A 12,500-nucleotide genomic window follows, 5' to 3' on the forward strand; every position below is an offset into this window, starting at 1 on the left:
TCCTGTACGCTGAGGTCTTCTTCGTTCTGCTGCTCTGCATCCCCTTCATCTCCCCGAAAAGGTCAGTACTCCGAGTAAAAAAAACATACATTTATGGCACTTTTCCACTACATGGTACCTGCTCGCCTCGCCTCGACTCTACTCGCCTTTTTTGGTTTTCCATTATGATAAAAAGTCCCTGGTACCTGCTAACAGGTACTTTATTTAGTACCTCCTCAGTCGAGGTTCCCAGCGAGCTGAGGCGAGCCGAAAAGGTGACGTGAAAGCGACAGACGGGGGTGTCCTGAACAAACCCGCTATTTTTAAATAGTTTAGCCAGCTGTGTGTTTTTTTTGCTGCCTCCAGCTTCTTTAGAAACTAAATGTGTCTTCTGGTAACAACACACACCTTCCACGTTCTGTGTGTGTGTACGTTAGGTCACGGCAGTCTACTGCGGCGCCGCGTGTTTTACAGTTCTGCGGAGACTCCAGCAGAGCTTTCACCGTAGCCTACTACACACACACCTGCAAGTATAAACATAAGGCCACTTACATTGGCTACGGTGGATCCTCCACAGAACTGTAAAACAAGCTTAAGTGGCCTGATGTTTATACTTGTGCGCTGGTGTGTGCATCGACCCGGCATATAAGACGACCAGCCACGCTGAGGCGGGACTAAAATCTGCAACGGAAACCGGACGCACAGTGTGTCGAGGCGAGTAGAGTTGAGGCGAGTCAAGCAGGTACCATGTAATCGAAATACGCCATTATAGGGCTGGTACTAGGGCTGGGCGATATGGAGAAAATCAAATATTGCGATATTCTTGACTAAATACCTCGTTGTTGATATTGTTGGCAATTTGTACTTTAACAAAATGTTATTTACACAGTGAGATTTTTGATAATCGCCAGTAATGATATAATGTCTAAGTGGGTAAAGGTAAATAATAGAACAGCTAGAACAGTCTGGTAAGTTCAGAAAACTACATCACGTTACTGTAATGCAGCCTTTAAAACCAGGAAAAAACAACGCTTACCATATCCATTACTCACCAATATCTAGTCTCATATCACCATATTGATATAATATCGATATATTGCCCATCCCTAGCTGGTACCATTCTGTCCTGATACATGGGCAGCGATTCAATTAGTATCACACAGTCCCTCCAGAAAAATGCAGAGTTTTTTTGTGATTGTTTTGGGCAAAAATCCTTTATTATGCGGCACGTTTTCTTAAAAAATGTGATGGAATATGCGGGATATTTATGCAATTTTATGCGATGAAATTGCAGGAACTTGCAAAAATTGTGGTTCCATCATGGCTTCATCGCGGGGTTTGCAGCTTTTCGATGATGTTCACGTCGCGTAATTACGTCACTTCATAACATTCCCATGGCAACAGAGGAAAATGGCTGCTCTTGTGTGAAGTAAACGCAACATTTTTCAACTTTCTGCTAAGATATATGGGACTTTTTTGCAAAAAAAATGCGGGGATTATGAAATCATGCAAGCCCCGCATATTTTGCACGGAAATCGGCAATTTATGCAGCGAAAGTGCGGCGTATTTGAAAAAATGCGACCCCCGCATAAATATGCAGACTTTGGCTGATTATGCGTTGAATTATGAGATCACATGATCACGTTTTTCTGGAAGGACTGTATTTTCAAACACGCCGTAGTCTGCAGTCTGCAGGGAGTTGTGCCATTTCACCTCCTAGGCACTGCCAATGTGCTCTTGCACCGAATCCCCCTCAGTGTGTGTGTGTGTGTGTGTGTGTGTGTTTTTCGACGGGGATCACTAAAGCGTATACAAAATAAAAAATAACTTCCTTTGGAAGGAGTTGTTAGGGACGGACGTCTGAGAACAAGAATGTAAACTATGATAATACCTTTGTTGTTCTCAGAAAAGCCTTCAGAAAAACGACTGTGACCTTTCCTCTGTTTCATCATCATTCCCTCTGCAACAACAACAACATTCCTCTTTCCCTTCGCCATGCTTAACAAACCAAAGATCAGTATCTCCCCCTCTTATCGGATCATTAAAGGAACACGCCGACTTACTGGGACTTTGTCTTATTCCCCGTATCCCCCAGAGTTAGATAAGTCCAGACATACCCTTCTCATCTCCGTGCCTGTTGTAACTCTGTCTGACGCCCCCACCGCTAGCCTAGCTTAGCACAGATCCTGGAGGTAACTGGCTCCATCTAGCCTAGCTTAGCACAGATCCTGGAGGTAACTGGCTCCATCTAGCCTACTGCTCCCAATAAGTGACAAAATAACGCCAACATGTTCCTATTTACATGTTGTGACCAAGGGGGTAAGCTTCGCTTCAGAACTCGAACCTCCTATGGCGCCATTTTGATGCTACCAAGCCATCACCTCCCGTTAGCATCCCATTGACTGCCATTCATTTTGACGTCACTTTGACAGAGAATAACTTTACATCTGAAGAGTTTAAAGACTCTATTTGTCCATTGTTTATTTCTAAAGAAACACGACAATGTATAAAAGGCTCCATTACCTTGTACCTCACGTTATGGCTCCGTAGCAGACGTTTTTATAAAAATAGGCTAACGATTGGGTCATAACCACGAGACTTACTGTCTCATAGTAGAGGAATTACCGTATAGTACAGGAGAAGCTCTCAGGCAGTTTGGACTTCCATTAGCTGTTTAAGTTTAATTACTAATGTTAACTATCATTTTAGTGATCAATAATTAGCCTGTGTCTATGTTATCTCCTTACATATACCTACGCTCTCCGTCTCTGCTAGATTGGGAATGATTGAGATTTCTCTTGGCACAGCTACCAGAAGACTTCCAACTTTCAGACAGGTTGCTCACGTCACATCTACGTCTTCAAGCTCAGTTGGAGGCTGCTCAGTAACGCTCAGCCATCACCGGGAAAGATCTTCTAATATCCTTCACTGGTCTCCGTCCAGAGACACGGGATCTGCTGGTCCATTATATATACTGTCTATGGTTGTGATTTGTAGAGTCACAGCGTGTACAAATAACAAGGTCACATGAGACACAGCCATCTTCTACAGATGGCCCGATACCATTTTTCATTATGTTTTAACAACTGTATACTACTATCCCTGTATGGATGTGATATTATTTCTATCTTTGTGAAACATGAATGCCACAGAAGTTATCCGTTATAACAGTAGAAAAACATAAATAAACTACTTTAACGTAGATTTTCTTTAGGGCTTTTTTACGTGGTATCGGATCGGTGTATAAACTCCAGTACTTCCCGATACCGATACCAGCGTTTTAGGCAGTATCAGAGCATCTGTACCATCTTCTAACCGTATATAAACTGGGAACTATATTCTCAGAAAGGCAAAGCACTGCTACTTCTGCTACTTGGGCGGAGGGATTTGCTCGCAGCACCTGAGAAGCCCCGAGCAGAGAGTTCACCTGGAGTTGGGTTAGAGTTGGAGTAATAATCACTCCGCCCAAGTACCAGTGCTTTGTCTTCTTGAGGAATTGTTCCCAGTATGTATACGGTTAGAAGATGGCTGTGTCTCTGTCAGAATTTTATAACATTGGGCAAACAATTAAATCTGGCAACTTTTCTGGCTTTATGCACCACTGAGCAACTCTCCTAGGAATAAACGGGAATAGGCGGCCTACGTCTGTCGGGTCGGACTATTATCTGATTGCAGAAATCATTCAGTCTGAATCAGCATAAAGGGAGAGTCAGACGGTTCCAGCTGAAGAATCTGATTGATTGGAAACCGTCTGTAAGCTTACGAAGTCTGAGCAGCTCTGTGTGAATGTGAGCAGATTAAAAACCTCCTGATAAGGAAACCAGCCAGCTCTGATTAACTCAGCACACAGAACAGAGACACTACACATCCCAGAGACGTTTCATCACTAAAAATCCCCCACTGGACCCAGTGAACTAATCAGGAGCTCTGAAACTCTGAGGGATGTTCAAGATATAAAACAAGAGACAAACATGCAGTGTTTTCCCTGGCTTTGTGGAGGACTTAAGTGCACCTAAATGCAATTTTCTCCCGTACATTTCGCGTCTCTTTTGAGGGATTTTGTGCTTTGGAGTAGTTTTGGGTCCCTGTGGTCATTTGGCGTCCCTTTGTAGTCGGTTTGTGTCTCTTTGTGGTAGTATTGCATCTTTTTTCACATCATTTTGGACCGTTATTATCACCATATCTGTTTTGGAAAAGCTGGAAGAGAGGGTTAACTTTTCCTGCTCCAGATTTCCCACCGTGGTCAGAAAGAACAGTGGAGACACACACACACACACACACACACACACACACACACACACACACACACACACACACACAGAGACAGACACACACACAGAGACAGACACACACACAGAGACAGACACACACACAGAGACACACACACACACACACACACACACACACACACACACACACACACAGAGACAGACACACACACTACAACACACACGCACACACACTCTACCACATACACGCACTACACGCACGCCCTACACACACATGCACACAGACACACACACACATACACACACACTCTACCACACACACACACACAATACACACGCACTACACACACACGCACACAGTCTATCACACACACACACACACACACACACACTACACGCACGCCCTACACACACATGCACACAGACACACACACACATACACACACACTCTACCACACACACACACACAATACACACGCACTACACACACACGCACACAGTCTATCACACACACACACACACACACACACTACACGCACGCCCTACACACACATGCACACAGACACACACACACACACACACACACACACACACACACACATACACACACACACTCTACCAAACACACACACACTACACACACGCGTGTGTGCCGGCCCTGCTATTCTCTTAAAGACGTCAATAAGCACAGTGTGGATAATAAGTAGCAGTAGCAGTTCTGAATAAATCAGAATCAACTCTATTGGCCAGGTTTGCACAAACAAACAAGGAATTTGACTCCAGTTCATCTTTGCTCTCAAAGTACAACAGTCACTCAACATATAAGAATAAAAAACAGAAAGGACAGTTAGAAATATAAAAAAGATACTGTTAAGTATACAGTATAACAATACAATAAAATTTACAAAACATATACAATAACAACTGAAGAGAGGGAAGGAATAATGAAATATCACCTATCATCAATAAGTAATTATATAATAATAATATTTAGTACATTATTGTCCAAGAATATTGAGATGTGATGTGGAGATACGTGCTTTCAGACAGTTTTGACACTAAGTGTGTATCACTCAGAGGGAGGAGTTGTATAGTTTGATGGCCACAGGCAGGAACGACCTTCTGTGGTGCATCGTGGGTATCTGAGTCTGTTGCTGAAGGTTCCCCTTAAGGCAGCTACACACCAACCAGACGGCCGACCGTCGGCAGAAAAGCCAGTGTGACTGATCAGTCTCCCCGAGTTGGTCAAAAAAGTTCCTGTTGTTCCTGCTGTTATGAAGTTAAGTTCGTATGTTAAGTTCCTGCTGTTATGGAGACGTATTACGTCTCGTCTCTTCGGTGTGTTCTGAGGAACTTTTTGGACCAACTCGGGGAGACTGATCAGTCACACTGGCTTTACTGCCGACGGTCGGCCGTCTGGTTGGTTTGTAACGGCCTTAAGTCTTCTGACAGATGTTGAAGGACGTTAGTCTTCTGACAGATGTTTAAGGACGTTAGTCTTCTGACAGATGTTGAAGGACTTTAGTCTTCTGACAGATGTTAAAGGACCTTAGTCTTCTGACAGATGTTGAAGGACCTTAGTCTTCTGACAGATGTTAAAGGACCTTAGTCTTCTGACAGATGTTGAAGGACCTTAGTCTTCTGACAGATGTTGAAGGACCTTAGTCTTCTGACAGATGTTGAAGGACCTTAGTCTTCTGACAGATGTTGAAGGACCTTAGTCTTCTGACAGATGTTGAAGGACCTTAGTCTTCTGACAGATGTTGAAGGACCTTAGTCTTCTGACAGATGTTGATGGACCTTAGTCTTCTGACAGATGTTGAAGGACCTTAGTCTTCTGACAGATGTTGAAGGACCTTAGTCTTCTGACAGATGTTGATGGACCTTAGTCTTCTGACAGATGTTGAAGGACCTTAGTCTTCTGACAGATGTTGAAGGACCTTAGTCTTCTGACAGATGTTGAAGGACCTTAGTCTTCTGACAGATGTTGAAGGACCTTAGTCTTCTGACAGATGTTGAAGGACCTTAGCCTCCTCAAAAAATACAGGCGACTCTGGCCATTCCTGTAAAGTACTCCAGAGTTATTAAATCCAGTCCAGTTTGTCTGTGTACTCCATGGTATTTATAAGTTTACCAGCACTGTGCTTTTACATTGCTGTAAAACTCAGATTAAGTACTTTCTTTCAGCTGCACAAAATGCAATAGTCTTAACGGTTCGGATTTTACAGCTTTTTTAAAATAAGAGGAGAATAACCGTGAGGATGGGATGGGACAAACTTGACCCGCAAGCACCAAATTGGGCAGCATTCATTTAAAGGTTTCATTGTTACCAATTTCTGTCACTTTTTGTATTTTAACTGTTAAAAATGGGTGTTTTTTTCTAATTGTGTTGTTTTTCTGGCCCACTAGATGGAGCCAGAGCTCCAGATTAACCAGCCAGCCTCGTGTGTGTGTGTGTGTGTGTGTGTATGTGTGTGGACCCCACAAGGTTAAAGGTCTGTTTGAGGGTTAAGACTTGGTTTTAGGGTTAGAATTAGGTTATGGTGAGGGTTAGGGTTAAGGTTAGACATTTAGTTGTGATGGTAAGGGGCTAGGGAATGCATTATGTCAATGATGTGTTCCCACAAAGATAGTGAAACAAACGTGTGTGTTTGTGTTTTACTGTATTATAATGTGAGTGTGTGTTTTATCCTCCAGGTGGAATAATATCTTCAAGTCTCGGATCATCCAGACCATCGCTCTCTATGGAAATACTTCGTTCATGGTGGCCATCGCCATCCTCGTCTTCCTGCTAATCGGTATGTGTGTGTGTGTGTGTGTGTGTGTGTGTGTGTGTGTGTGTGTGTGTGTGTCTCTCTCTCTCTCTGTCTCTGTGTGTGTGTGTGTGTGTGTCTCTCTATCTCTGTGTGTGTGTGTGTATGTGTGTGTCTCTCTGTGTGTGTGTGTGTGTCTCTCTCTCTCTCTGTCTCTGTGTGTGTGTGTGTCTCTCTCTGTCTGTCTGTGTGTGTGTGTGTGTGTGTGTGTGTGTGTGTGTGTGTGTGTGTGTGTGTCTCTCTCTCTCTGTCTGTCTGTGTGTGTGTGTGTGTGTGTCTGTCTCTCTCTCTGTCTGTGTGTGTGTGTGTGTGTCTGTCTCTCTCTCTCTCTCTCTGTCTGTCTGTGTGTGTGTCTTTAGTAGTTTTAATTTTCTCTGAGTAATGTTTTTCTATTGTAGTTGTACATTAGGGCTGCACAATATAAGGAAAATATGTGAAAACGTTGTTAAATATAACATGCGATAAACAGTGTTCTCAGTTCTGCTGATTTTAGTTTTCTGCTAAAATGCAACAAACTGCTTGTTGGATTTAAAACAAATAAAAGAAAATAATTTCCAACTTTCTTTTATTGAACAAATAATTGAACGTTGAATTTAATATTAAAAGCGGCGCAAAAAAAACAGTGACATTTTAAAGTGCAGTTTTCTGTGGCCCGGTTAGCTCAGTTGGTAGAGCAGGCGCACATATATAGAGGTTTACTCCTCAACGCTGTGGGTTCGACTCCGATCTGCGGCCCTTTGCTGCATGTCATTCCCCCTCTCTCTCCCATTTCATATCTTCATCTGTCCTATAAAATAAAGGCCATAAATGGCCGAAAAAAATAATCTTTAAAGTGCAGTTTTCTGCTTATATTTTCAATTTTTCGCAATATGTCGCAGCCTTTCGCGCCAGTTGGTATCACGATGATGATACAAAAACTATATATTGTGCAACCCTATTGTATATACTTATTATTATCATTATCATTATCATTATCATTATTATTATTATTATTATTATTATTATTATTATTATTATTATTATTATTATAATATATATTTTTTTATTATTATTATATTATATATTGTATTTTTTTCTATCTTTGTGCAGCGTTAACACCTGAATTCTACAGATCAATAGAGCTCAACAGTGTGGTTCTGGCAGTAAAAGTCCCGTTCATTTTCTCCGTAAGGATTTAGATTATCAGCCATAAAGTCTAAACCATCCGAGGTAGACCGATGACGAGCTGTGGGATTGTGAAACAAGTATTTCTGCTCCTGTAAAAGCCACAAGTCCATATGAAATCACCCTTTATTTTAAGAAAAATAAAACGTTTTCTCCGTTTCGTCTCTTTTAGAAATACAGCCGTAGCAAGCATCTCTTTATTACTATCCTCATTCATATTTTAAGACGCTACAAATGATATATTCAGCTACAAAAAGCCTGAAAAGTCAGAAGTTACAGAGAAGTACGGAGAGCGTTACGGAGATGATTCACAGTCTCGTCTCATTGGTGGGAACTGGCAGCTTTACACTCATCTCATCCAGAATATTTGGTCTGAACTGGACTTAGTTTTAGACCAAAACAAAACAGTTTAGTTGCAAAACGACGTATTTTATTGTGTGTGTTTTCGCAGATGCTTTCCGTGAGGTGAGGAAATACAGCGTGACGGAGAAGGTGGACCTGACCAACAACCCGGTGGCCATCGAACACATCCACATGAAACTGTTCAGAGCTCAGAGGAACGAGTACATCGCTGGCTTCGCTCTGCTGCTCTGCCTGTGAGACACACACACACAGACACACACACACACACACACACACACACACACACACACACACACACACACACACACTGAGACACACACATGCAAAGACATACACACACACGCACGCATAGACATAAGCATACTCGCACACACACGCATGCAAAGACGTACACACACACACACACACACACACACACACACACAAACATGCAAAGACATAACGCACATACAGACACACACACACACACACTGAGACGCACACATTGGGACACACACACAGGCAACGACATACATACACACACACACACACACACACACACACACACACACACACACAAAGACATACGCACACACACACACAGACAGAGACACACACACACACACACACACACACACACACACACACACACAAAGACATACACACACACACACACAGACACACACACACACAAAGACATACACAGACACACAGACACACACACACACACACACACAGACAGCGACAGACTGATCTAAATGCAGAGGAACTTTACAGTAGCATGGAAAGAATGTGCAGCTGTGTGTGTGTGTGTGTTTCCATTGACTAACACTGACTGTACAGTGTAAATCCTCCAGCCTGATCCTCATTGGATGCAGCTCAGAGGTGTAAGTCTGTCTTGGTTTTCCCGATTGGCTGACCCCCTTTAAACAGGGTCAAACATGACCTGTGATTGGTTTCAGAGCTGTGTGACACGGCGCGTTGTGATTGGAGGGCAGCTTGTTGTTGGGCTGAAGGTTTCTGTGTCTGTTCCTGACAGACTGCAGTCAAAACTTCACTTATTAGGAAATAATAAAAGGGTCAATAATACAGACGAGCGCACGCACATTTCACAGAAAACAACTTTACGAATCCAGCTTTAAGTAGTTACTTTCAATTTGCAAGAACTAACACGTTTCATTATTGATTAATTGGACACTTTTGTCTATCAATTAGTCTATAAACATTGTGAGATAGGTTGTTTGGCTTTGGCGGAGGTCTTTGCTCTCTCCTTCTCCAGGCTTTTAAGTGTAGTACCAAAGTACCACTGTGTTAATCAATAATGAAATCAATCATTCATGTCTGTTATGGGGATCAATTAATGAGCTCCTTGAGACAAAGACAAGTCAAATCTTGGCTCACTTGTAACTCGTCTGTCTGAATCTAACGGTCACTTTTAGAGATGAGATGTGAAGCGCGTGTCGGTGCTATTCTCCACATGTAGGAACCTGGTGAATTAACCTGCAACATGTCAGCTGTTTGGGAATTCTTCAGCGTGTGTGCAGAAGATAACAAGTTTACAATATGCAACACCTGCAAGGAGAAAGTAGGGCGTGGAGGGACGACACCAAAAACCTAAATCACATTTCTTTAGTTGATATTGGATGTGAAAAGAAGGAAATGGTTCTAACATTGCTCTTTAGATGTGTGTGAATGTCCCACACCAGGAGTAATTTATATAGTTCTATTTTATAGTGATCCATTATCTGTTTAACACATGTTCTATTAAAGAAAAGATAGAAAATAAATATTTGTGTGTGCTGTAAAGTGGTTAGAAAAAATGAAATCGGAATCAGCTAAAATCGGTATCGGCTGGCCTAACTCAAAGAAAATCGGGAATCGGCTTAGAAAGTTGTAATCAGTGCATCTCTAGTCACTTTGACCCCTGAGCAGTTTGGTCTGTTTTAACCGAGCATTGGGTTGGATAGTCCGGTTGGGGGGGGGGGGGTCCTCTGTTCTCTCACTGAATCCCACCGAGTCTACTGTACAGGGTTTATACGTTTTTGAAAAAACCTGGAAAAGTTATGGAATTTTAAAAAATTCAAATTCCAGGCCTGGAAAGGTTTTGGAAACATAAAAAGTTTTGGAAAAGTCATGGAATTTTTGTTTAACACAGCATAATAATATGTGTTCTCTTTTTTAATCTTCCCCTTAACATTTAAAGGAATCTACATGTATGTGTGTTAGAGGGTGACAATTTTTCGGGACCCATACTGCGGGACTCCCGCGGGAATACCATGACCCGCGGGAGTCCCGCAGTACGGGAATCAATTTCACTGTTGGTAACGTGATAGGGACGGAGTAGAGCATAGAAATCAACGGGAGCGGACGGGAGAGGGACGGAGAAATGTGTGTTTTGAGTGTGAGAAGATCTTCGTTAGGAATTACGTAGGCCTAGGCCTGCAGGTAATGCATGTTACCTATAGGCCTGCAGGTAATGCATGTTACCTAGGTCTGCAGGTAATGCATGTTACCTATAGGCCTGCAGGTAATGCATGTTACCTATAGGCCTGCAGGTAATGCATGTTACCTATAGGCCTGCAGGTAATGCATGTTACCTAGGTCTGCAGGTAATGCATGTTACCTATAGGCCTGCAGGTAATGCATGTTACCTATAGGCCTGCAGGTAATGCATGTTACCTATAGGCCTGCAGGTAATGCATGTTACCTATAGGCCTGCAGGTAATGCATGTTACCTATAGGCCTGCAGGTAATGCATGTTACCTAGGTCTGCAGGTAATGCATGTTACCTATAGGCCTGCAGGTAATGCATGTTACCTATAGGCCTGCAGGTAATGCATGTTACCTATAGGCCTGCAGGTAATGCATGTTACCTATAGGCCTGCAGGTAATGCATGTTACCTATAGGCCTGCAGGTAATGCATGTTACCTATAGGCCTGCAGGTAATGCATGTTACCTATAGGCCTGCAGGTAATGCATGTTACCTATAGGCCTGCAGGTAATGCATGTTACCTATAGGCCTGCAGGTAATGCATGTTACCTAGACCTGCAGGTAATGCATGTTACCTAGGCAGGTATTGCATGTATAGTGTAGCCTAAATTTCCGAGGCAACCTCAGTGATTTAACCGCGATTAACCAAACGCACACACTGGCTAGTTATCGTCCAGACAGCGACGGACAACGTCTCTTTTTCTTTCTCTCTTTTCCCACCTGGTGGCGTGCAGGCCTGCTCGCAGTGTGAAGCACGTGTCCGTGACAGAGACTGATCTGAACTTTAGACAACATAGGGAACCAAACGTTTGTGTTTTGTATTAACTGTTTAATTGTTTTAACCCCTCGACCCCCTCGAAAATGAGATGATTCATCTCAAGGGGTTATCCTACTAATAAATACATCTAAAAATATCTGAAAAATCTACTTGAGTACAGTAACGAAGTATTTGTACTTGATGTTACTTTCCATCTCTGGTGTTCAGCCTGCAGCAGCTGCTCGCTGACTCACCTCAGCGTGTAATGCAGCAGCTGCTGCTGCTAAAACACCGAAATCCAGGAGGAAGTGCTTCAGCGTCTTAAACTGAGCCCTTTCACAGACAGCCTGCTGGGATCTTGGACTGTGTGACTCAGGAGAAAATATGAAGCACGAGTTTGTGGAAAGGCTGAAGTGGCATCAGGTGATCAGATTATTTCAGGCCGAACTGACGGCCATATTTGGAACTGGGGGTATCTTCCCCTGTTTACACGTCATATTTTGAAAAACATTGACATTTCCCTTAGAGAGAGAGAGAGAGAGAGAGAGAGAGAGAGAGAGAGAGAGAGAGAGAGAGAGAGAGAGAGAGAGAGAGAGAGAGAGAGAGAGAGAGAGAGAGAGAGAGAGAGAGAGAGAGAGAGAGAGAGAGAGAGAGAGAGAGAGAGAGAGAGAGAGAGAGAGAGAGAGAGAGAGAGAGAGAGAGAGAGAGAGAGAGAGAGAGAGAG

At 42.9% G+C, this 12,500-nt stretch overlaps 1 protein-coding gene across 2 annotated transcripts in view; it reads left to right on the forward strand.

The window, feature by feature from the left end:
* bcap31 (B cell receptor associated protein 31) overlaps positions 1–12,500 on the forward strand; it is a 34,703-nt gene that overhangs the window by 8,577 nt on the left and 13,626 nt on the right. For both annotated transcript variants that reach the window (XM_031293149.2, XM_031293150.2), the window contains exons 2-4: positions 1–61; positions 6,906–7,006; positions 8,637–8,781. The exon at positions 1–61 is cut by the window's left edge and continues 39 nt beyond it. In XM_031293149.2, the coding sequence (XP_031149009.1) occupies positions 1–61; positions 6,906–7,006; positions 8,637–8,781 (307 nt within the window). The remainder of the gene's footprint in view (positions 62–6,905; positions 7,007–8,636; positions 8,782–12,500) is intronic.

The sequence above is a fragment of the Sander lucioperca genome, chromosome 12 (assembly GCF_008315115.2).
Source record: "Sander lucioperca isolate FBNREF2018 chromosome 12, SLUC_FBN_1.2, whole genome shotgun sequence".
Lineage (NCBI taxonomy): Eukaryota > Metazoa > Chordata > Actinopteri > Perciformes > Percidae > Sander > Sander lucioperca.